This window comes from Channa argus, chromosome 3 (assembly GCF_033026475.1).
Source record: "Channa argus isolate prfri chromosome 3, Channa argus male v1.0, whole genome shotgun sequence".
NCBI classification, from domain to species: domain Eukaryota; kingdom Metazoa; phylum Chordata; class Actinopteri; order Anabantiformes; family Channidae; genus Channa; species Channa argus.
This window is the reverse complement of record NC_090199.1, coordinates 2,286,509-2,310,847: the sequence shown is the minus strand read 5'-3', so window position 1 is coordinate 2,310,847 and position 24,339 is coordinate 2,286,509. Positions and strand designations below refer to the sequence as shown.

Genomic DNA, 24,339 nt, shown 5'->3' with positions numbered 1-24,339 from the left:
TAACGATCGTGTTAAGTCACAGCACCTCTGACACCGCTTTGATGGTAACATTTGTCTTTGCAGGTGGAGGACTATGAGGAGGAGCCTCTGTTAAGGACGGGCTGTAAGGAATACTTCTGGCTGCTTTGTAAACTCATCGACAACATCCACGTTAAAGACGCCAGCCAGGTGGAAACCATTGAGTATAGCAGTGATGATTATATTGACCTGTTGTGATGTGTTATTGAACTGTTGCTAGCGTTGGTCTGTTTGAACTCACAGAAGGTCTCTCCCTCTCTGTCGCTGGCTGGCTCGATGCAGACCACCCTGCTGGACCTGGACGCTCTCGCCCGACACCTTGCCGACTGCATCCGAAGGTCAGGCTGTCAAACGAAATACATGTGTTTTGTAAAGGCAGGCACACACTTGAGGACTGTGCAGCCGATTATGACGTATGTGGTAACGACTGGTTGGACCTAGTTGGTCCTGGTCAGTGCCAGTCTGGCTCAGTTTGTGCTGACAGAGTCTTTGATCACGTCTCTGACAGATTATAAAAATAGTAATAATTGTATTTTTATAGCTGGTATCAGTGACCTATGTCTTCGCGTCACCTGTGGCTGAGGCACATCTACACTTATTTATTATTATTATTTCCTTCTGTAGACTCTACAGTCTGTGTTTATGCCAAGGATTTTGCCACTTTTTGTTTTTTGTCTTTTGTTCTTTAAGGCATAAGTTTGTAAGTTAAAAAAAACAAACAAAAAAAAACCGATTTATATTAAGAAGCACAGGAACACATTACTCTGACAGGATTTAGGTGTGTGTTTATCTCCACAATGTCCTGTCATTCCCAACCAGTTGTAGAGTGTGTTGTCCTCAGTTTATACGGTCAGTCTACTTCCAGACTGTGAGAGACGAGAAATCTACGATAGTTGGTGGAAACGGCCTTTATGTGTGAACATTTCAGCCTTTGACAGTCTTTGCTCGTCTTCAGGTGTGATATTCTCCACATTGCTGATTAAACTAAAAACATTTAAACCCACACAAGCATGAGGAGAACATGCAGACTCCACACAGAAAGTCTACAGCTGCCAGGTAGACTGGAACTGGAGACTTTCTAGCTGTGATGCGGCCGCCCTCATCACGCTACCACTGAGCTGCCAAAAATAATCTGAAAAATAGTTCCAAACAACGTATTTGTCTTTTTTGTGGTGATGTTGCCATGTAATTACATAATGCTCAACAACAGGGAACCTACCGCTTACACTGCCTCCTAAGATCACACGTCATGCTTTTGTGAGTTTGTGATCGAACCTGTAGAGCGTGTTGGGGAAACACACCCACCAACCCAACCTGACTTTAGTTTTCTTCTCACCTGCAGTCGGGAGATCCTGGACCAGCAGGACGGGATGATTGAGGACGACGGGCTGACCGGCCTTTTGCGTCTTGCCACCAGTGTCCTTAAACACAAGCCTCCCTTCAAGTTCTCCCGCGAGGGGCAGGAATTCCTGCGAGACGTCCACAACCTCCTCTTTCTCCTGCCCAGCCTGGCCGACCGCGCTCAACCCAAGTGCAAGTCCCACGCTGCCAGGGCTGCTGCCTACGACCTGTTAGTGGAGACGGTGAAGGGCTCGGTGGAGAACTACAGGCTTCTCCACAACTGGGTCATGTCACAGCACATGCAGGGTGAAGATGGTGGTTCCTTCTCTTTAGTTTATTAGACCCTTTGCTAGCCTGAGGAGACGATATCAGCTTAAAAAAGAGCTGTGAATTTTAAAATATGAAATGTTGCAGCCAAAGAATAGCTAATGTTGCAACTTAAAGTATTTTAGAAATGTTCATACTTGCCTCCTTTCTGGTCCTGGTGCCACATGAGGCTCAGTATATGTACAGATCCTTTGTTTTAGAGCCACAAATGACTTCGCTTGAGAGTGAATCAGTGTTTTGTACGGTTTTGTACACTTTTGAGGTACTTCTACTTTACTTGAGTATTTCGTTTTCTTCAGCATCACACTTTGATTTCTTTATTGTACTACATTTATTTTCAAACTAATAAATCATCAGAAAGTCAACAACAAAGTAACATTGATGCATTTGTTGCTGCTAAAGGACAGAAAAGAAAACCTCTTCACATTCCTCTAACATCTCTGCCGCCTGGGGCTAAGGCTCAACGTTTCCCACAGACAGAGCAGCACTTTTCTGACTGCCTGGTTAATCTAATTGGACACTTGTTTGCAAGCTACACTTTGTGTCAGCAGTCCTCTGGGACAACAGTCTGACTCAGTGTGAGCGCTGCTACAGTAAATCAACAAATGTTATTAATGCAGGAAACAGTGAGATGTCCTATGTAGTTAATATGGTCACAAAAATGAGCTAGACGTGTCTTAACTGCCACCTAGAGCTGTGGGGTTGGTGACAGGGACGTGAATTTATTACTGCAAACAACTTTTTTCCACATCGTACGCTTGTATCAGAAATATTGCTAAATCTTGATAAATCAGGAAACGTTTTCTCTAAAAAACGGTTGAGCCCATCACCAGAGTCACCAGAAAGGCTGTAGTGTAACAAGTTTTAAAAAAATAAAATAAAAAACTTTCTTTTGCCCCTTTATTTTTTTCTGTAGCTTCTCACGCTCCATACAAGTGGGACTACTGGCCCCACGATGACGTTCGGGCTGAGTGTCGCTTTGTGGGCCTGACCAACCTGGGAGCCACCTGTTACCTGGCGTCTACCATCCAGCAGCTCTACATGATCCCAGAGGCCCGGCAGGCCGTCTTTACCGCCAAGGTCAGTACCTGCACAGAGAACAGCCCGGAGGTGTCAGGAGAGCATCAATTGAATGTGTTTTTTTGTGTGTGTGTGTGTGTGTGTGTGTGTGTATGCGTGCAGTACTCTGAGGATATCAAACACAAGACCACGCTGCTGGAACTGCAGAAGATGTTTACATATCTCATGGTGAGTTTACTTCTTCACCTATCACTTGCAATACTTCGTGTTGTTGATGTATGAAAATTCACCCTGTTCAGTCAAGTTGTGCCTCTTAAAATCCCTTTTAGTTTAACTTTTTTAGCCTTAATTCATGTGTGTTTTGGTGTAAATTCAGTTACCAATTGTCGGCTACATTGTGAGTCAGTTGCTGGAAAATGTTACTCTGAAAAAAATAGCTTGTACCTTATGGAAAGGAAAAGTGTTTTATAATCACATGCTAAATCAGAATATTTTGGTGAAAACGATATTAAACATGTACAACTTGTATTCAAATAGTCAGTGTGGTGAATTCATCAAGATCAACCTGTTGCATCATCTGAACTTGTGCTTTTGTCCTGCTTCACCTCTGTGTGTCTGTGCAACATGTTGTGTGCTCAGGAGAGTGAGAGGAAAGCCTACAACCCCCGACCTTTCTGCAAAACCTACACCATGGACAAACAGCCTCTCAACACTGGAGAGCAGAAGGACATGACAGAGTTCTTCACCGACCTCATCACCAAGATCGAGGAGATGTCCCAGGAGCTGGTAAAGACATAACTTTACAGTTAGTTTCATCTGGCCAGAAGCTTTTTAACCCCTGCTTAAGGATGGGCATTGTCTGTTTTTAACTGTTCCAGTTCCCGAATTATACTTATTTTCGTACTGATTTATTAACAATTTTAACAAAAAGAAAATTGCACTACATATTACAAGCTTCAGAGTATCAGTAAATAAGTGTATGAAAGCCAGATTTGAACTGAGATCCCTCAGATTACCAGACGACTGCTGTGCCTTCCAGACAACTTCCACACAAAAAACTAAAGCAGTTTGAAAATTCAACATTTTAAGAATATGTCATTGTGTTGATTTTTATACAAATATAACAGCTAATAAACAGCTAATCTGTAGAGCATGTGCTGTATTTAATCAAATCAAACCACATTAATAACTGCCAAACACTGTTAAGATGTATTTTGTTTCTTCTCTCTCAGAAACACACAGTGAAAACTTTATTCGGTGGCGTCATCACTAACAACGTGGTCTCTTTGGTGAGTTTTAGTGAAACCGTTCCAATATTATCACACATATGAAGAAGATCACTTGCACTGCTCTCAGCTGTGTGCTATCGTATTTATCAATGATAAGAAAAATGCTATTCATAATCAATATCCGTAAATATTGTTGAATTTAATTGCTGATATTTCTCAAGTACTTGAATCTAACTCAGTACATGACCTGCTGCATATTTAGTGCACTTACTTGTGGTAGTTTTGTATAAACTAAGTTTCCACACTTAATTTCCTCTAGTCCGGACAAAATTAGGAGTAGTTTCATTCACGTTTCAGACTTAATTTGGCCCAGTATCAGTGACACTTTGTCTCTGTGCTGCAGGACTGTGACCATGTCAGCCAGACTGCAGAGGAGTTTTACACTGTCCGATGTCAGGTAGCAGACATGAAGAACATCTATGTGAGTATACAGAGCAACCACTGAGCACAGCCCCCGTCCCAGTTGTCTGCAGAGTTTGACCCTTTGGTTTGTTCAGGAATCTCTGGATGAGGTAACCATCAAAGACACGCTGGAGGGCGACAACATGTACACCTGCTCCCAGTGTGGCAAGAAGGTCCGCGCAGAGAAAAGGTTGGATCCGTTTTGTTAAGCAGCATCTAAAAAATAATCTGAAATGTGTTGTTGAAATACTGGGATTTGAAACATTTTCACTATTCAGATCTGTGCATCTAAATCTTTAAACTATGTCCCCCCTGCCGCAGAGCTTGTTTCAAGAAGCTGCCTCGCATCCTGAGCTTCAACACCATGAGGTACACCTTCAACATGGTGACGATGATGAAGGAGAAAGTCAACACGCACTTCTCCTTCCCTCTGCGGCTTGACATGACACCTTATACTGAAGACTTCCTGATGGGGAAAGGAGAGCGGAAGGAGGGTTAGTCCACACGGCTCAGTCACCACAGTCACACAGATGGCACTGACTCTGCGTTTGATACATTTTCTACAACCAGTTCTGATTCTGTATTTTACAGAGCCTGGGAAGGGACATGGTTGGAAAAATAAATAAGTTAAATTCTGAGTTTTGCTTGTGTGCTCCAGGTTTTCGAGAGGAGCGTGAAGCGAATGTAACGGAGAGCTACGAGTACGACCTCATCGGGGTCACAGTGCACACGGGCACAGCGGACGGTGGCCATTACTACAGCTTCATCAGAGATATTGTCAACCCACATGCCTACAAGAATAACAAGTGGTGAGAAGACCAGCATGTCAAAGGTCTCAGTTACTGTGATATCAGTGACTGTCAGCTTTCTCACACTTACACCATAACAATTCTTGCAGGTATCTGTTCAACGATGCAGAGGTGAAGCCCTTCGACTCGGCCCAGCTGGCTTCAGAGTGTTTCGGAGGAGAGATGACGGTGCGAGCTACAGCCAGCTACAGCAAAACAAGCTCCACCACTTTATTTTTGTCATTTCACTGACTTTATTTTATTGTATGTTTCAGACTAAAACCTATGACTCAGTCACTGACAAGTTCATGGATTTCTCCTTTGAGAAGGTGAGAAGAGAGTTTGATTTTGTTTGGTTCTGTGTGTCTGTTCAACAATAATACTGAAAACTCCACTGGACTTGCAGACACACAGCGCCTACATGCTCTTCTACAAGAGGGTGGAGCTGGAGGAAGAGAATGGCAAAGACTTCAGTTTTGACGTCTCACCCGATCTTCTTGAGGTACCGTGGTTCTACTCTTAATTATTTAAGGAGATTTGGATTTTTGTTTAAACTTAACATCTATATTTCCCTCTCTCTCTTAGTGGATTTGGCATGACAACATGCAGTTTCTCCAGGATAAAAATATATTTGAACACACTTACTTTGGGTGCGTATCAGATCTATTACTGGGTGATGAGTCTTTTTAATCACTGCTCATATTTCCACTGTTTGTCTTGAACTTTCCTTTAAGGTTCATGTGGCAGCTCTGCAGCAGCATCCCCAGCACTCTGCCAGACCCAAAAGCTGTTTCACTCATGACTGCCAAGGTGAGAAATGCCACAAGCTTTACAGCATTGACATTAGATTTAGGGTTAAGTGACACTGGTAACCATGATTATTGTACTAGGAAAACCAAAGTGTAGTGTCTTTAACAACAAAGACTTAATATCTCCACCTGGGTTGTTAGCATTAGAGCTGCCAGCATCTAATCATCATCAATCTGGGTACACTGGGCGTGATCTTTTGCGTTTATGGAAAAAAACAATTATCTGGTTCTAAATGGGGGAAATTGTTGCTTTTATTTGTTTTATGTCATTGTACATTTGCCATCTGTGGGTTTTGGACTGTTATTTGGGCAAAAGCAACTATGTCACCACAACCTTTAGGAAAACGTCATGTGAATTTGGTAATAAATGATAAATATATGCCTGATAAAAGTCCAAGAGATGGAAACATTATGAATGAATAAATCAAAATGAGACAGCGTGTGGGAGTACTGACCCATGTGCTGTTTTCTGCAAAAACATTTCAGTTCAAACAAATGTAGATTGTATTTACTTATTTTGCCATCTCATGATATCAGGAGTGTTTGTTTAAATTTTTTTAAGTTTAAGAATATTTGCAGGTGTTTTAAAAAAGCAGTAATATGAGAAACACTATCTGAAGAAATCCTGACACTGGGGGATGTTTCTTTTTCTTCCTGCAGCTCAGCACATCATTCGTCCTTGAAACCTTTATTCACTCAAAGGAGAAGGTAACGGCCCCTCACCTTCATTTAGGACACTTGAGACAGTCTGACAGAAACAGGGGACAAACTGGCTGATGTGTGACTTTGTGTTTCCTCTAGCCCACCATGCTGCAGTGGATCGAACTCCTGACCAAACAGTTCAACAACAGCCAGGCTGCCTGCGAGGTCTGATTACTGCTTAGAACTAGATTTTACTGTAAAGTACTGGTGACATAATACTTTGAATATTGTACGTTATTTTAATTTAAAAAAAAGTTAATTGTAGGTCAAGTGATCACAGTTTTCTCTTTTTGTTTAGTGGTTTTTGGACCGGATGGCTGATGACAACTGGTGGCCAATGCAGATTCTTATAAAGTGTCCAAATCAGATTGTCAGACAGGTGATTGATTTATTATTTAAATTTCCTCCCACTTTGCTCTTTCTACTGACAATAGTTTTCCTGACAGACATCATGGATTTAGGTTCAGTGTTTAATTCTGCCCTGGTCTTCCAGATGTTCCAGCGGTTGTGCATCCATGTCATACAGAGGCTGCGGCCAGTTCATGCTCACCTCTACCTGCAGCCTGGCATGGAGGACGGGTACGTCAAAACCTTCAAAATCAGATTTTATTTCATGTCAGCGTCTCACTAATTTGTCAGTACCATGTTCAAGTTGTTGCTAGTCAGAAGTTTTTATAATTTAATTCGTCCAAACTCCAAAGAATACTTGAAATTACGTGTTTTACATCTATTACACGTACTAAAAAACACGCCCCTTTTTGTAGAAATGTCAGGGCAGCGTGGGCCCTGGCTACTGTCAATACCTTTATTTCAGTTCCTGAAATTTAACCATAACAATTTAAAAAAAACAATTGCTACAAAAAGAAAATATTATGCCTCAAATCTCGAGTTTTATTTTTGAACACCTTGACATTTTCCCACTGAAAACACTGTCGACCTTCATGAAGCAGGATTCACTGTAAGACTGTTGGATTAGACTGACTTGGTCTCAGTGGGTAAAATCACATAGACTAACCATCTCCCCCAAACGTAACATGTACATGAAATGATAGATGGTCCTGGCATTTATCACTGGGTGAAGATTAAAAAGATGAAAGAATAGAGAAATCAGTCACTATTACTCACTGATCATCTGTCCTCGTTTTGTCTAGTGGGCATAATCATATTTTAGTGCGTTCTAAGCAATTGTAAGGTTTTTACCTGTCCAACACAGATGTTGGACAGGAGGCTTGTTACTCCCCTAACTCGTTTTGCAGGAGAATAAAACCTCAGCTAACTCTGTCTTGTGTTGTGCTCCCTCTGGTCATGCAGCCCTGCAGTCTGTGTGGAGCTCAACTCCCCCCCTCACTCCTGCAGATGGACACAGACCCCATCATTAACACCATAAATATATTTCAACATCTGCTAATCTCGTCCACTGTTTTCGTCAAGTCTGAACCAAATGCTAAAAAAAAGCTTGCACTGTAAACAGTTTACATGTAAAATCACACGATTTTTAGTCAAATGTTCGAAACCCAGCCCTAGAGTTCTGCCTTTAGAGGTGTGCAGCACAAACAAACAGTGTTGTGTCTGCGAATTCAGAGGGCGACAGAGATGCAGACAGGAGCTGTGTGTCACTCAGTGTCTCTGTCTCTGTGGACTCTGTGGAAAGATTTGTGGCTCCACATAACTGAAACACAGGAGGCTCAGACTTTAGAAAAATACCTTTATTTTGAGTATCTGATCATGCTCAATGTGAACTTGTCCTCAAAACTCTCTTGTTCCTGTTTGTTGTGTCTGCTCAGCTCTGATGACATGGACGGTCCAGTGGAGGACATCGGTAGCCGATCGTGCGTCACTCGCTTCGTTAAGACCCTTTTGTCCATCATGGAGCACGGCGTCAAGCCCCACAGCAAACACCTGACAGAGTACTTCGCCTTCCTGTATGAGTTCGCCAAGATGGGAGAGGAGGAGGTTAGTTCTCTGTCTAGTTCTTAGTCAGATGCATTGTTTTGTTTCTCAGAGGCCTCATCAGTTCTGCTGACCGCGCAAGTGTTTCACTCAAAGTTTGAGTTGAGAGAATGAGAGAAACTCAAAGTATAAGCGTTATAACACAAACATATTCTGATGACTTTTTTTTTATCTCTCGTCTGTTATGGTTCTTCAGATGTTTGTAAGCCTTTTTGTTTATCGCCCACAGAGTCAGTTCCTGCTGTCACTACAAGCCATCTCCATCATGGTGCATTTCTACATGGGAACCAAAGGCCCTGAGAACGTGAGTTCACACTATGGATACTATGTTTTTCTATGCCTGTGTCTTTTTATGGTTTTTTTATAGAATAATTTAGCTTTCTTGTGAATGACTGAGGCTGTAAATTTTCCGTTGGGCTGTAGATAAGATAACATAAAAACAAAGAAAATGAACAGGGTGTATCTCGTCTCAGCCTCAGGTGGAGGTGCTATCAGAGGAGGAGGGAGAAGAGGAGGATGAGGAGGAGGACATCTTGTCTCTAGCAGAGGAGAAGTATCGCCCTGCCGCTCTGGAGAAGATGATCGCCCTCATCGCTCTGCTGGTGGAGCAGTCTCGCTCAGAGAGGTAAGAAGACGAGACACAGATTCTGCGAAACAACTGGGAGAAAAAATAATCACACTGACGGCGTCTCTTCTCTGTCCAGACATCTGACTCTGTCTCAGAGCGACATGGCCGCGCTCACCGGAGGGAAAGGCTTCCCCTTCCTCTTCCAGCACATCAGAGACGGCATCAATATCAGACAGACCTGCAACCTCATCTTCAGCCTCTGTCGCTATAACAACCGTCTGGCTGAGCACGTAGGTTTATGTCACACACTCCAAACAAACATGCTGTGTTACTGCAGCGGTTTAAACACTTTTGAATATGAAAAACTGGGAACAAATATTCTTGAATATGTAATTCACCTGTTGACTGGTGTTTTCTCTCTGCAGATTGTGTCGATGCTCTTCACCTCCATCGCAAAACTGACACCAGAAGTAAGAGATGAAGCTAATCGTCTTTGTAGGAATTCAACACAACCCCTCTTTATATTTATTAAACACTAAAGCGTCTGTTCCCCCAAAATTACCAAAGACATTTTTTTCACTGACCCCTCGTCATACCTAGTCTAGTTGTTTGCCCATTATTCAGCATGGCTTCCATGCCTGGATAATACAGGTTAAAAATGTAAGTTACTTAACTCTCAGGTGTAACAAACATTTTACATCTCTGCTGTACTGTTGCAGTCTTGCAGTCTATAACTAGATCATCTAAATCTAGATCAGCTGTTTGTCAACCGTTTTTCTTTTCTTCCTATCAGGCTGCTAATCCTTTCTTCAAGCTGCTGACCATGTTGATGGAGTTTGCAGGTGGACCCCCGGGGATGCCCTCCTTCGCATCCTACATTCTGCAAAGGATCTGGGAGGTAAATGGAGCCACTCTCACTGACACAGAAATCCATACCTCACCACACAATACGGTATCTGTGTGATTAGATTTGTGAAGGACAGTGATCAGCAGAAAAAGCTTGAGAGAACGGACCAGATGTTCCAGATGTTTAGAGGCACCTGTTAAAAAGATGAAGACACATTTTAGAGAGAAGAATCACAGATTAGAACATGAACATTTAAAACTTTATGTAAATGTCGTGTCTGCACTGCGTCTCCCAGGTGATCGAGTACAACCCGTCACAGTGTCTGGACTGGTTGGCCGTTCAGACCCCCAGGAACAAACTGGCCCACAGCTGGGTCCTGCAGAACATGGAGAACTGGGTGGAACGCTTTCTGCTGGCACACAACTACCCCCGAGTCCGCACCTGTAAGACTGTTTTCCACATAGTGTGTGTTTAACCAGGCTGGATATTTAAGTGCTTCACACTTTGGCTTTTAAAAGAGTTTTAACTGTTTCATCCTAATTTGATTATTACCCACTTTTACTGTGGGAGTGGTGGCAAGAGCCAGTACGGTGTTTTTATTTAAGGAAAACTTGGTGAACTACACATAAAACATCTAGTTAGTTTGTTCCACTTTTAATTTTTTATTTTTTTTTTATTTCCAGCTTAAGTTAAAGGCTAATTAAGATTAATTTTATTATTTTAGAAACAGACCCTTAGTTTTATTAATAATCATGAATTAAATAGTCCCTTCCCCAATACTTTGTGACTGCTTGAAGTCTGGAACTCACAGACATCCCCTGTGTAAATGATGGCTTCTGTTTTACGGTCAGTGAGTGAAGTGCAGCTCCCTTGTCGTGTTCTTCCAGTTTCTTTAACCAAGACTTTACACATGATGAGAACTAATAACGACCCTGAAAGTGTAAAAATCAGTCGGTCGTTTCTTCCCGATGTTGAACAATTCTTGTTCTCCTCCAGCGGCGGCATACCTCCTCGTCTCCCTCATCCCTAGCAACTCCTTCCGTCAGATGTTTCGCTCCACGCGCTCCCTCCACCTGCCAACTCGTGAGCTGCCCCTCTCACCCGACACTACCGTGGTACTCCACCAGGTCTACAACCTGCTGCTGGGGCTACTGGGACGTGCGAAGCTGTATGTGGATGCCAGTGTCCACGGCACAACCAAACTGGTCCAGTATTTCAGCTTCATGACCTACTGCCTCATCTCCAAGACGGAGAAGCTCATGTTTTCCGGATACTTCATGGACCTCTGGAACCTCTTCCAGGTACATTTCGGTTTAGTTAGAATAAGAATAGTTTTAAACACACGGTATAATGTGGAAAAGAGCAGTAGCTTCAGCACAGGTGATAGTTTCTGTGTAATGAGCTGGAAAATGTCCAAAGTTTTGGCTTGTGGTTGTCTGAAGCTGCAGTTGTGCTGACCGTGTTCTCCTCTTCAGCCCAAACTGTCAGAGCCGGCCATCGCCACCAACCACAACAAGCAGGCGCTGCTCTCCTTCTGGTACAACGTGTGCGTGGACTGTCCGGAGAACGTCCGGCTGGTGGTGCAGAACCCTGTGGTGACCAAGAACATCGCCTTCAACTACATCCTGGCCGACCACGACGACCAGGAGGTCGTTCTGTTCAACCGCGGCATGCTGCCCGCTTACTACGGCATCCTGCGCATGTGCTGCGAGCAGTCGCCCACCTTCACCCGTCAGCTCGCCTCGCACCAGAACATCCAGTGGGCCTTCAAGAACCTCACTCCACATGCAAGCCAGTACCCCGGGGTGAGTGTGGAGTCTGCCCTAAGATTAGTTTCAGCAGAAATGTGTCTGTGTTGACAAAGCAGAAATTAGTCATGTTGATCACTGCTGGTTAAGCAGCGCTTTTCCACCTATTGGCACCGTACACTGCTTCGTATTCACCCGTTCACACACACTCAACAGGAGCAACACGACATGCCGGGTATCGAACCAACAACTGTGAGATTGGTGGACGACCTTCCTGCGCCACAGTCGCATCTCTCTGCAGTTGTTGTGTCTATGTTCTTTTGTCTTGGGTTTTTACAGTTGTATTTACTTACTTCATACAGAGCCTTTATTAGTTCAAGAGCTTTTTTGAACCCTATGATCTCTGGGCTTGTGTGTGTGCATGAGGCCCCTCAGTAATTCATGCAAGTTTCCACAGGATGGGCAGAAAATGTTAACGTCTCACTGACGTAGTATATGTCTGAATATCACAATTACAAACTTGTACAAATTGTGGAAATATTAAGGAGGATAAAACCCAAAGACACATGTCACATAAACATAATCATTGTTTTCTGCTGTGTGTGCTGCTCTCTGCAGGCTGTGGAGGAGCTGTTCAACCTGATGCAGCTGTTTGTGGCGCAGCGAGCTGACATGAGGGAAGAAGAGCTGGAGGACATTAAACAGTTTAAGAAAACCACCATCAGCTGCTATCTGCGCTGCTTGGACGGACGCTCCTGCTGGACCACACTCATCAGGTCAGGACACTCAGATGTGATTGTGTCTTTAATAACCCGTCATCATAAAATACTCTTTCTTTCTGCTTTGATGGTAATGACATTTTGAATATTGTGACCTTGTCATAGTTGGGACATTCTCTGCTGTAAGAAGCTTTTATTTCCTAAATGCTAACGTGCTTCTGCTGCATCCCTCAGTGCCTTCAGGGTTCTGCTGGAGAACGACGAGGACCGGCTCCTGGTCGTCTTCAACAGAGGACTCATCCTCATGACTGAGGTATGATCAGGATCAGGGCCTTAGAGCAGAAAATACTGTACTGAAGATTTTTATTTATTTATTTATTTAGTTAGTAATTTCTTCTTATGGAGGTTTGAGTATTTAATAAAAATACTTTGTAAATACTTCAAGAAAATCAAGAACTGTATTTTTATAATCTGCCTTCACAGTCCTTCAACACTTTGCACATGATGTACCACGAGGCGACAGCGTGCCACGTGACTGGAGACCTGGTGGAGCTGCTGTCCATCTTCCTGTCTGTCCTCAAGGCGTCCCGGCCGTACCTGCAGCGCAAAGGTCAGAATTTAACACGTACAGAAAGTGAGCGCCCGTATGTTTTTCGTAGGTGACACATCTGATCGTCTAGATGAAGACGATCACAGAGTTTTGACCTTTGGCCGCGTGTGCTGAAGTGTGTTCTAAGCCGACATTTCCCCGTCTCAACCCGCAGATGTAAAACAGGCTTTGATCCAGTGGCAGGAGAGAATCGACTTTGCCCACAAGCTGCTGACGCTCCTCAACTCGTACAGCCCCCCTGAGCTCCGCAACGCCTGCTTAGGTAATGCTTCAGTGTTTTTTTTGTTTTATCTGGTAGTTACACATACGTATACAGACTCGAGTATTTCCCGTGCTTACATACAATCTTTAGGACTTATTGGCTTGAGAAAGTGTTGCCACTAGGAGTTTGAAAGCAGTCGGACACATCTGATCTGGATCTGGAACTTTTTCTTGTTGCACTCTGCAGCCGTGTTATGTATATAGCAGTACTACATAAAATCATGACAGTGCTTCGGACAGCTGGTTACCGTCTTTTAGAAGATCCAAGATCCAGGTGTAAAAGGTGGTGAGATTGATCGTGCGTTTGCTTCTGCTGCTCCAAAACTCCTTACACCTGATATCTGCTGCACTACAGAGTTGGTGTGTTTTAAATCCAAGCAAATATGCTTTTGATTCTTAGTAGTGAGGACAGATGTAACTTTAAGTTAATCATTTTATTTTTACTATTTATTTTTTTTACTTATACTTTTAACTTTATAAATCATTACTTTAATCATATTGTTTTTTTCTTACTTTTATGTATTTGTAATTGTTTCCTTAGATACTGTGTTTATCTGTTGTAAAGCACTTTGGTCAACTTCTTTGCTTTCAGCTGTTCCCTTTCAGGCGTCGCCACAGTGAATCATGTGCCTCCATCTAACTCTATCCTCTGCATCCTCTTCTCTCACTCCAACTAACTTCATGTCCTCCCTCACTACATCCATAAATCTCCTCTTTGCTCTTCCTCTAGACCTCCTGCCTGGCAGCTCCAACCTCAGCATCCTTCTACCGATATATTCACAGTTTCTCCTCTGAACATGTCCAAACCACCTCAATATTGGAACATTGACCCTAAGTACTTAAAGTCCTGCACCTTCTTCACCTCTGCTCCCTGTAACCTCACTGTTCCACCTGGGTCCCTCTCATTCACACACATGTATTCTGTCTTACTGCAGCTTCATTCCTCTGTTTTCCAGAGCAGACCTCCACCTCTCTAGATTTTCCTCCACCTGCTCCCTGCTCTCACTACAAATAACAATGTCATCTGCAAACATCATAGTCCAGGGAGATTCTTGTCTAACCTCATCTGTCAGTCTGTCCATCACCAGAGCAAACAAGAAGGGGCTCAGAGCCGATCCTTGATGCAGACCCACCTCCACCTTGAACTCCTCTGTCACACCTACAGCACACCTCACCACTGTCTTACAGCTCTCATACATGTCCAGCACCACTCTAACATACTTCTCTGCCGCTCCAGACGTCCTCATACAATACCACAGCTCCTCTCTCGGCACCCTGTCATACGCTTTTTCTAAATCTACGAAGACACAATGCAACTCCCTCTGACCTTCTCTGTACTTCTCCATCAGCATCCTCAAAGCAAATACTGCATCTGTTGGACTCTTTCTAGGCATGAAACCATATTGCTGCTCACAAATGTTCACCTCTGCCCTTAGCCGAGCTTCCACTACTCTTTCCCACAACTTCATTGTTTGGCTCATCAGCTTTATTCCTCTGTAGTTGCCACAGCTCTGCACATCTCCCTTGTTCTTAAAAATTGGTACCAGTACACTTCTCCTCCAGTCCTCAGCATCCTCTCACTCTCCAAGATCTTGTTAAACAAACTAGTCAGAAACTCTACTGCCACCTCTCCTAGACACTTCCATACCTCCACAGGTTTGTCATCAGGACCAACTGCCTTTCCGCTCTTCATCCTCTTCAACGTCCTCCTCACTTCACTCTTACTAATCTTTGCTACTTCCTGCTCCACACCAGTCACCTCTTCTACTCTTCGTTCCCTTTCATTGTCCTCATTCATCAACTCTTCAAAGTTCCACTTCCATCTTCCCATCACACTCCTGGCACCTGTCAATACATTTCCATCCTTATCTTTAATCACACTAACCTGCTGCACATCCTTCCCATCTCTGTCTCTTTGTCTGGCCAACCTGTACAAATCCACCTCTCCCTCTTTAGTGTCCAACCTAGCATACAAGTCCTCATATGCTCGTCACCCTATGTTCCTGCCTCTTCTGGAGAAAAGAAAGTGTTCACTACAGCCATTTCCATCCTCTTTGCAAAGTCAACCACCATCTGTTCTTCTATGTTCCTGTCCTGAAGACCAAACCTGCCCATCACATTCTCATCACCTCTGTTCCCTTCACCTACATGTTCATTGAAATCTGCACCAATCATCACTCTCTCACCTCTGTTGATGCTCTGCATCACTTCATCTAACTCACTCCAGAATTTCTCCTTCTCTTCTAACTCACATCCTACCTGTGGGACATAACCACTAACAACATTGAACTTCACGCCTTCAACTTCCAGCTTCAGACTCATCAACCTGCCTGATGCTCTTTTCACCTCTAGAACATTCCTCACAAAATCCTCTTTCAGGATAACTCCTACTCCATTTCTCTTCCTATCTGACCCATGGTAGAACAACTTGAACCCTGCTCCTAAGCTTCTAGCCTTGCTACCTTTCCACCTGGTCTCCTGGACACACAGTATGTCCACCTTCCTTCTCTGCATCATGTCAATCAACTCTCTATCCTTCCCTGTCATAGTACCAACATTCAAAGTCCCTACTGTCAGTCCTACACTCTTAGCTTTCCTCTTCTCTCTCCTCTCCTCTTTCGACCAGCAGTAGTCTAATTTCCATCGGTACCCTGTAGGTCAATAGCGCCGGTGATGGTCATTGTTAACCCAGGCCCCGACCGATCCAGTATGGAAGTCATGATTCACATGTGTTGCATGTGTTTTATGTCTGATGCCCTTCCTGACACAACCCTCTCCATTTATCCAGACTTGGGACTGGTACAAGAAGACACTGGCTTGTGCCACCTTGCGGTTGCATTAAAGCGCTTTGGTTTTTAAAGTGCTATATAAATCTAGATTGATTGATTGATTGATGGATAATAGTATTATAAACTGGACTTACAAACTTCCAATGAGGCTGTAACCGAGCCCACAGACAAAGACCGGGATGAACGTTTTGTGCTGTTTGTTGCAGATGTTCTGAAAGAACTCGTTCTGCTGAGTCCACACGACTTCCTGCACACTCTGGTTCCCTTCCTGCAGCACAACCACTGTACTTACCACCACAGCAACATCCCCAGTAAGTCTCCTCTTCCTCCTCTTCATTACCAGTTTACATCATCTTATCAATGTCCATCATCTTTTTTTATTTTCATCCCTCATTTTTTTTTATAGATAAACTAGTCAACTTATATTTGATGTTCAGGCAGTTTTTTAAGGGATCTTCTCAAATTTATCACGACAGCCAACAATTAAACATACGAAGTAAAAGCTTCCTTACATGAGCTCAGAGGATCGAACACAGAGGCAAAGACAAAAGTGTTTAAACTAAATTTGCACTTAAAATATAAACACACACGTTTACCCTCAGAAATGTGGTGGTGGTAAATAACTGCTTCAATTTGTTCTAGTGTCAGGTTGACTCACTCGTCCCGTGTGTGTTTTCCCACAGTGTCGTTCGGTCCGTATCTGCCCTGCAGAGAGAACATGAAGCTGATGGGAGCCAAAAACAACATCCGGCCTCCGAGGCCAGAGCTCAACATGTGTCTGCTGCCCTCGATGGTGGAGAACAGCAGGGTGACGTTTAAAACACAAATGGAACGTTGTGTTGGCTATGTGTAAACCAAGCAGAAGCATAAGAGTGTGTGTGTTTTTCAGGGTAAAGATGAGGTGTACGACAGGATGCTGCTGGATTACTTCCTTTCCTACCACCAGTTCATCCACCTGCTGTGCCGTGTCGCCATCAACTGCGAGAAATTCACTGACACACTTGTCAAACTAAGTACGAGCAGTGTGTCTGTGTGTCTGTGTGTGTAGAAGTTGCTGTTGTGTGTGTGTGTGTGTGTGAGAGGCACAATATTTAAAACACAAACAAGCAGAAAGCATAAAGAGAAAAATGGATTCTGCAAATAATTGTGGAAATTGATGTCAAAAATTCCCGTCTCGCTCTCTCAGGTGTGTTGATAGCGTATGAAGGACTTCCTCTCCACCTCGCTCTCCTCCCCAAACTGTGGACGGAGCTCTGCCAGTCACAGGTGCGTCACATTTTAAACTCCTCCGTTAACGTCAAGAGGCTGGAAGATTAGTTTCAAACATCCGTCCGTGTTGTTTGTGCTGCTCTCTCAGTCTGTTCTGGCTAAAACGTGCGTGAAGCTGCTGTGCGAGGACCCGGCGTTCAGCGAGTACATCAAGTGCATCCTGATGGACGAGAGGACGTTTCTCAACAACAACGTGGCCTACTCCTTCCTCACCTGCTTCCTGCACAAGGTACAAAATATTCATTACAAATTCATTAATTGAATTGTAGCAATGAGGTCATGTTCCCTTTCCCCCCCTTTTTTTTTTTTTAAGACATTTCATTTGCTTGAAAACTGTACAGAAATGTAAATGTTCACGGTTCTTGCAGATGTGGCCAGTTTTAATAAAAACACGTTGTCCCTTTGTGACACTTGTAATGCTAATCTTAGCTTCCTTTTCTAATGCTGACAAATTATAGTTGTCCAGTCTGCAGAGTTAATTTTGGGATTTGACCTCTGAATGAAAATGTAAATTACTTTTATTCCAGCTTTAGACAGTTTGATGTTTAAAACTGATTTATTAATGTGTGTGTAGGTCCAGGTGCTGTCTGGCTCCAGCTGCTCCAACCTGATTGGCGTTTTGGTGACAAACCTGCTGAGTGAACAGAACAGCCTGCAGCCTGAACTGGCGGCTCACCGCCTGGAGCTCAGCAAGATCAGCGGCCTGCTCAACGCTGTACAGACACACAGAGACACACACACTTGCAACAATCGTCCTGTCTCCAGATTCCTGTTTTTGTTCACTTCTCCCTCTCTCTCTCTGTCCGGATATCAGGACCTGAGGGCATTGGTGCTGCTGCTGTCCGTGCAGCCGCCTCAGGCCATTGACCCGGGCCTCTGCCCGACCCTGCAGGAGCTGCTGGTTCGCTGTCGTGTTTGTGTCCAGCAGCGTAACGCTCTGGAGCTGGAGGCCAAGGACCACAAGGCCAAAGGTGCAACTGAAAACAAGCAACTTCTGTAGCGATGTCTTTGTGTGTTCCCCTGAATTTACCAATAGAAATGGGGGTTACTGTTATCATCATCATCAGCATCATCATCATCTCTTAGTGGCTCCATTCATGTGAATATTAACTGTGTGTTTGTGTGTCAGCTGAGGAGGAAGGGGCGACCCCGGTGAAGCGGCGGAGGGTGAGCAGTGACGATGACAGACCCAGTGAAGCAGCAGCAGCTGCTCCGCTCTGCGTGGCCTCCACCACCTCCTCCTCATCTGCCCTCCCCTCTTGCAGCGAGCCAAAGCCCGACCCCCAGGAGCCGCTGACCCCCACCAGCACATCGGACACTGAGACTCGTGACTCTTCCTCTCTAATCGACCCCGGCACGGAGCAGGACCCGCCTTCCCCTGACCCCGCTCCCGTCTCTTCGGGAAACCTGGGCTCCTCCCCCAAGGAAGAGAAGATGGAGGCGTCTTCATCCTCCTCCTCCTCATTCTCCTCATCCTCCTCCCTGCTGCAGGAGGCTGGCGAGGGGTTTACACAGGGGGACGGGGAGGAGCGAGAGCCACCGCAGCTCATGGCAACAGGTGAGGAGGAGGATGCAGGGCAGCAGGAGGGGAGGAGGGAGGAGGCGGCATCTGCCCATGAGGAGGTGAAGGAGGCCAGCTTAAAGACCAGCAGCAGCTCAGCCCCTCCCCTCTCAGAGGACACTGGCTTCCCATCAGCCCTTGGGCTGGTGGGGGAGGGTCCAGAGCCCTGCAGTGGCCACGCTTCTTCCTCGCAGGCGTTCCCGAGTGCCCCACCTGACATGCTGGACATGCTCTATAGGACGGTGGAAGCCACCATCGCCATAGTAACCAAACTGTCTGCTAAAGGCCCGCCCTCATCATGACATAATCAACTCACAGCCACTATGAGATCTTTAACAAAACCTTTTTTCTTTGTTTGTTTTTTTTTTTCTCTCGTTTCTCTTTTTTGAAATCTGCTCAGAGGAAATCACGTTTCCTGTTTCTCTTCTTCTGCTGTTCATTCGCTGCTGTTCGTTGCCTTCTGCTGATGTTCAGTCAGTCCAGCTTCAGTGGCTCCCGCCGTGTCGTTTCGCTCTATAAAACCTATAAAACGCACAGACAACCCCTCGCTCGACAAATAAAGAAAAAACAGAAAAAGCCGTACGAGCTATGGCACGTTATAGGGCAAAAAACCTTTGTTTTGTTTGTGTGTGTTTTATACTGATTTGAATTTGTTTAGGAAAGTGATTTTATTTGAGGTTTGCTGTAACGGGGAAAGGTTTACAGAACTTTTGTCTCCTCTGTATGTAATTTAATTTTATTGCATTTTTACTGTGTATAAAATGGTCGTCCTCTGTGCCAGTTTTGTACTTTATGAACGAGGCAAAAGAAAGTTGCCTTGACTTTTCTGTGGTTTAATTATCCAGAAACTAAGTTTACCTGTAAATTAAGAGAACCACAAGAAACTTGATTCTGTAAAGAATCTTCTCTAGTCATTGCCTGAAGGTGTATATGAAAACTATATAAATATATATATAAATATCTTTATATATATATGAATATATGAAAGCGGTGCTTTATTTGACTGTAGTTGAAATAAAGCCCCCCCTGTTGGACCAGCTGGAGCTTTTATTTTCTTTACTGAAGTACATTCCATAATCTATTGTTTATTTTTGCTTCTTCTGCTGTGTTCTGATTCCTTCTGATTTTATTTTAATAGAGAATAAATTAATAAACTGTTTTAATATGAAGAATTATGAACAGAAAAACATGGAGGTGTGAGATTTTTATTCTTTCCCTCACTCAGAAAAATACAGGCTGCATTTGCTCTTCTGCAGCACAGACCTACAAAATGCTAAGTGGATCAAAAAATCTGGTACGTATAATAATGTAAGTACGTTTTTTGTTTTTTTTTTTTTATAAAAATTTTATCATAGTGAACATGGAAATGTCAGGTTAAACAAATTGAAAAGTTTTCCAAGCTGTGTGAGACGCCACCTGCTCCGTATTTTATAATAAACGTCAGTAATGTGATTTTCTGCAGTTGAAGTCTTTTGAAATTACCATTTTAACTTTAAACTCATCTGAATCGAGAACAATCTGGCAAGTTTTTCTTATCCGTGAAAGAACATTTGTGCGTTCTGAATTTCTGCCACATGTCTAAGGTTTCGGTAGTTTGAAGTAAACAAAACCAAGGTAAGTGGAAAAAGTCATTCTGCATTTGATTCACTGCTGCCAGTTAACGAAAGTAAAACTTGATGGATCAATAACTAGCTTTCAAATTGTCTCATAATCTTCCATGCAAAAAGAGACTGTAGGAATTAATAGGAAACAATAGCAACTGAAACCTGCTGGAATTAAAAACACTGTTCAAATTGAACAAAGCTCATTTCAGGAATAAAACTCACTCACAGTTGCTCACATGATGTCTTCATGTGCTACCAGATATGTGAATTGATATTTAACAGTTACTGTCAGTTATTGATTAAAATCACCCTAAAGTAATAAATTCATGTGCCAAACGTTTCATGAAAGAAACACATTAAATAATTATGGTGAGAAAACTAGTAAATGTAATAATCAGTTGGGTTTTTTTTAATTAAATTTAATTTGAGTTCAGTAGTAGTTTATAGATCAGAGGGAGGAAGTGCAGCTTCTGTTAGTGTCAGCATTTCTGTTTCCTCTAATTCTCACACTGTCATTAGTCTGTCTGTCCGTCCTCTGTCGCTCATCCCCTGGTCTCATCTGTCCCTGAAACACAAAACAAGTCTTTATTCATAGAAAACATTTCCAAACAACAGCTGAGGCCCAAAGTGCTTTTAGAGAAAAGGTCTGATGTGACAAAGCAAACAAAATCATTTGAAAACATTGTAGAAGATAAATTGATTATGTTCACCTCTTTGGTAGTTTCTGAAACATAGATATTAGAATTCCATTAATAAAACAAGACGTGTCACCTGCAGAACTAGAACGTTTTAGAGTTTGTACCAAGGACTTACGTGTATCCTTCTGCAGGTTGGTCAATGTTAAAACGCTCCTTATCTGAATCATGGTTTTTCTCCTTCCTCTTAAACCTGAGACACAATGTGGGGACACACACAAGTTTGACAGTTAATTGTCTTGACAGGAGTTAATGTGTCGGGTTGCTGATATTTAAACAAGAGAATCAAATTTTTTTTGAAGAGGAGGAAGAGTGGAAAGGCAGTTGGTCCTGATGAGCAGAGTTTCTGACTAGTTTGTTTAAGAAGATCACGGAGAGTGAGAGGATGCAGGAGGAATGAAGAAGCGTACTGATGCCGATTTTAAAGAAAGATGTGTCCAGATGAGGAACTTATTTTTTTTTTTGGCCTTTCTGTTTAACCCGTGAGTTCATAGTCGCCACATTTGTCATTTAGGCACTTTTTTTTCTTCTTTTTTTATGCCAGATGCCTTTCCTGACACATTCATCCCCAATTTCTACCAGGCTTGGGACTGGAGCTGCACAGCTGGGGATGGGGGTTCAATGTTTTGCCCAGGGACACTTCAACATGTGGTAAGAGTGGGGCAGGAACCTCTGCATCGTGTCTTCGTAGATTTAGAGAAAGCGTATGACGGGGTGCAGAGAGAGGAGCTGTGGTATTGTATGAGGACGTCTGGAGTGAAAGAGAAGTATGTTAGAGTGGTGCAGGACATGTATGAGAGCTGTAAGACATTGGTGAGGTGGAGTTCAAGGTGGAGGTGGGTCTGCATCAAGGATCAGCTCTGAGCCCCTTCTTGTTTGCTGTGGTGATGGACAGACTGACAGATGAGGTTAGACAGGAATCTCCATGGACTATGATGTTTGCTGATGACATTGTGATTTGTAGTGGGAGCAGGGAGCAGGTGAAGGAAAATCTAGAGAGGTGGAGGTCTGCTCTGGAAAACAGAGGAATGAAGCTTAGCTGCAGCAAGACAGAATACCTGTGTGTCAATGAGAGGGACCCAGGTGGAACAGTGAGGTTACAGGGAGCAGAGGTGAAGAAGGTGCAGGACTTTAAGTACTTAGGGTCAACGATTCAGAGCAACGGAGAGTGTGGAAAAGAGGTGAAGAGGCGAGTGCAGGCAGGTTGGAACGGGTGGAGAAAAGTGTCAGGTGTGTTGTGTGATAAAAGTGTATCAGCGAGAATGAAAGGAAAAGTGTTCAAGACGGTGGTGAGACCAGAGATGTTGTTCGGCTTAGAGACAGTGGCACTGAAGAAAAGACAGGAGGCAGAGCTGGAGGTAGCAGAGCTTAAGATGTTGAGGTTCTCTTTGGGAGTGACGAGGATGGACAGGATCAGGAATGAGTACATCAGAGGGACAGCTCATGTTAGATGTTTTGGAGATAAAGTCAGAGAGGCCAGATTGAGGTGGTTTGGACATGTTCAGAGGAGAAACTGTGAATATATCGGTAGAAGGATGCTGAGGTTGGAGCTGCCAGGCAGGAGGTCTAGAGGAAGACCAAAGAGGAGATTTATGGATGTAGTGAGAGAGGACATGAAGTTAGTTGGTGTGAGTGAAGAGGATGCAGAGGACAGAGTTAGATGGAGGCACATGATTCACTGTGGAGACTCCTGAAAGGAAACTGCCCAAAGGAAGAAGTAGTAAAAATCTGAGGAACATCTAATGCATTTTTGTTCAAACTATGACTCATAAAATCTGCATCGTGTTGACTTTTGTCCACTTGGGGGCGACAGTTACAGGCTGCAAACAGAAGCTTGTGCACTAGTGATGGGAAGTTCGGCTCTTTTCAGACAGCTTTCGACTCCTGAACGGCTCTTAATTTAGGATTTTTTTATAGGCCTTTATTTTACAATAGCTTTGCAAAACCTCATGGTTTGTTTGTTGAAAACCTTTTCATGTGCAGTGTTTTTGTGAGAATCCTTATAATTGCCTGATTTTGTGCATTTATTCTGTTACAAAACCATTTTTTGTTTATTATTTAATCAAACATTTTATTGCACAAATTAACAACAAAACAGCAAATAAGTCCACAGAGCACAGTTGCTCACACAGCACCACTTTCTCCTCTACTTGACACTCTTACTAGCTCCTCTGCCAGGTTTTCTGCAGTGTCTGTCTGTGAACTCAAATCAGTCCAGAAGACAAGATGTCATCTTGTAATTTTCAATGAAATGCCAAGTGACAGCCATGAAAGACCATGTGGTTCTGGAGGTCCAGCAGTCAGTTGTCAGGCAAACTGATGGAGCTTTTTTCACCCTTTCTTGCCATAATGCGTCTTCTTTGTCATATAGTTTAGGTATTGTTGTTTGGGACAATGTTTTTCTACTGGGTAGAGAATGTGGGATTTAAAGTTTTGACAAAACTTTTAAAACCTCTGTCCTCCACAATGGAAAAGGGTTGGAAATCAGTAGCTATCATTTTAGCCAACTCTTCATCAATGCTGTGCTGTTTGGATGGGATCATCACTTTGGGTACAAACTGGCTTATTTTCTTGGAGTTGCAGTAGGAGAGGTTATACCTGCATGTGTGGGGAAGCCTGTAGATGCTGCTGCACTTGCTGTTTTTTTTGGGATGAGACACACCAGGATCTGTAGATGTGTGGCAGCTTTCCCTCTCTCCTCTAACTGCACTGTAGGATGGACAGTTCTCATATGTCTATGCAGGTTTGTGGTGGAACCTGCTCTTAAAGTAATTTTCATCTTGCAGTGAACACACTCTGCTTTGGTGTTTCCATTGTCTTTAAACTGGAGCCAGATGCGGCTTCTCTTTCGGGTGTCACTCATAGTTTCAATTATGCCAACAGTACACAGTCTGCTCACCGCTATCTGACAGTTAACTTGCAGTGAATCGCTGCTCCACTTCTCAGCACCCGACTCTCTGTTTTTACATAATGGTATGATCCCATATCCTCACTAGTGATGGGCGATACCAGTGATTTCAGA

At 43.5% G+C, this 24,339-nt stretch overlaps 2 protein-coding genes across 5 annotated transcripts in view; one reads left to right on the top strand and one right to left on the bottom strand.

Moving 5' to 3' along the window:
• The window catches only part of usp34 (ubiquitin specific peptidase 34), a 52,673-nt gene extending 32,621 nt beyond the window's left edge, over positions 1-20,052 (top strand). Inside the window, exons 38-78 of one of the 3 annotated variants that reach the window (XM_067499425.1) lie at positions 64-168; positions 301-356; positions 1,361-1,665; positions 2,603-2,766; positions 2,869-2,934; positions 3,346-3,492; positions 3,939-3,995; positions 4,339-4,416; positions 4,493-4,587; positions 4,719-4,891; positions 5,056-5,206; positions 5,296-5,374; positions 5,461-5,514; positions 5,592-5,687; positions 5,771-5,835; positions 5,920-5,995; positions 6,655-6,702; positions 6,796-6,861; positions 6,995-7,075; positions 7,190-7,275; positions 8,481-8,649; positions 8,876-8,950; positions 9,120-9,271; positions 9,351-9,504; positions 9,640-9,684; positions 10,008-10,112; positions 10,357-10,504; positions 11,058-11,362; positions 11,537-11,866; positions 12,428-12,585; positions 12,763-12,841; positions 13,012-13,138; positions 13,293-13,400; positions 16,395-16,499; positions 16,872-16,996; positions 17,078-17,201; positions 17,375-17,454; positions 17,546-17,686; positions 18,032-18,172; positions 18,272-18,428; positions 18,587-20,052. In XM_067499425.1, the coding sequence (XP_067355526.1) occupies positions 64-168; positions 301-356; positions 1,361-1,665; positions 2,603-2,766; positions 2,869-2,934; positions 3,346-3,492; positions 3,939-3,995; positions 4,339-4,416; positions 4,493-4,587; positions 4,719-4,891; positions 5,056-5,206; positions 5,296-5,374; positions 5,461-5,514; positions 5,592-5,687; positions 5,771-5,835; positions 5,920-5,995; positions 6,655-6,702; positions 6,796-6,861; positions 6,995-7,075; positions 7,190-7,275; positions 8,481-8,649; positions 8,876-8,950; positions 9,120-9,271; positions 9,351-9,504; positions 9,640-9,684; positions 10,008-10,112; positions 10,357-10,504; positions 11,058-11,362; positions 11,537-11,866; positions 12,428-12,585; positions 12,763-12,841; positions 13,012-13,138; positions 13,293-13,400; positions 16,395-16,499; positions 16,872-16,996; positions 17,078-17,201; positions 17,375-17,454; positions 17,546-17,686; positions 18,032-18,172; positions 18,272-18,428; positions 18,587-19,320 (5,610 nt within the window). In that variant the 3' untranslated portion in view covers positions 19,321-20,052. Of the gene's footprint in view, positions 1-63; positions 169-261; positions 357-1,360; positions 1,666-2,602; positions 2,767-2,868; positions 2,935-3,345; positions 3,493-3,938; positions 3,996-4,338; positions 4,417-4,492; positions 4,588-4,718; positions 4,892-5,055; positions 5,207-5,295; positions 5,375-5,460; positions 5,515-5,591; positions 5,688-5,770; positions 5,836-5,919; positions 5,996-6,654; positions 6,703-6,795; positions 6,862-6,994; positions 7,076-7,189; positions 7,276-8,480; positions 8,650-8,875; positions 8,951-9,119; positions 9,272-9,350; positions 9,505-9,639; positions 9,685-10,007; positions 10,113-10,356; positions 10,505-11,057; positions 11,363-11,536; positions 11,867-12,427; positions 12,586-12,762; positions 12,842-13,011; positions 13,139-13,292; positions 13,401-16,394; positions 16,500-16,871; positions 16,997-17,077; positions 17,202-17,374; positions 17,455-17,545; positions 17,687-18,031; positions 18,173-18,271; positions 18,429-18,586 lie in introns of all 3 variants that reach the window. The other 2 variants (XM_067499424.1, XM_067499426.1) reach the window with 2 other exon arrangements.
• Positions 20,053-20,343: 291 nt separating this feature from the next.
• Positions 20,344-24,339, bottom strand: part of LOC137124439 (protocadherin Fat 4) — a 44,336-nt gene continuing 40,340 nt past the window's right edge. The window contains exon 35 of one of the 2 annotated variants that reach the window (XM_067499435.1): positions 20,344-21,187. In XM_067499435.1, the coding sequence (XP_067355536.1) occupies positions 21,071-21,187 (117 nt within the window). In that variant the 3' untranslated portion in view covers positions 20,344-21,070. Of the gene's footprint in view, positions 21,188-21,416; positions 21,511-24,339 lie in introns of those variants that run through there. The other variant, XM_067499436.1, reaches the window with a different exon arrangement.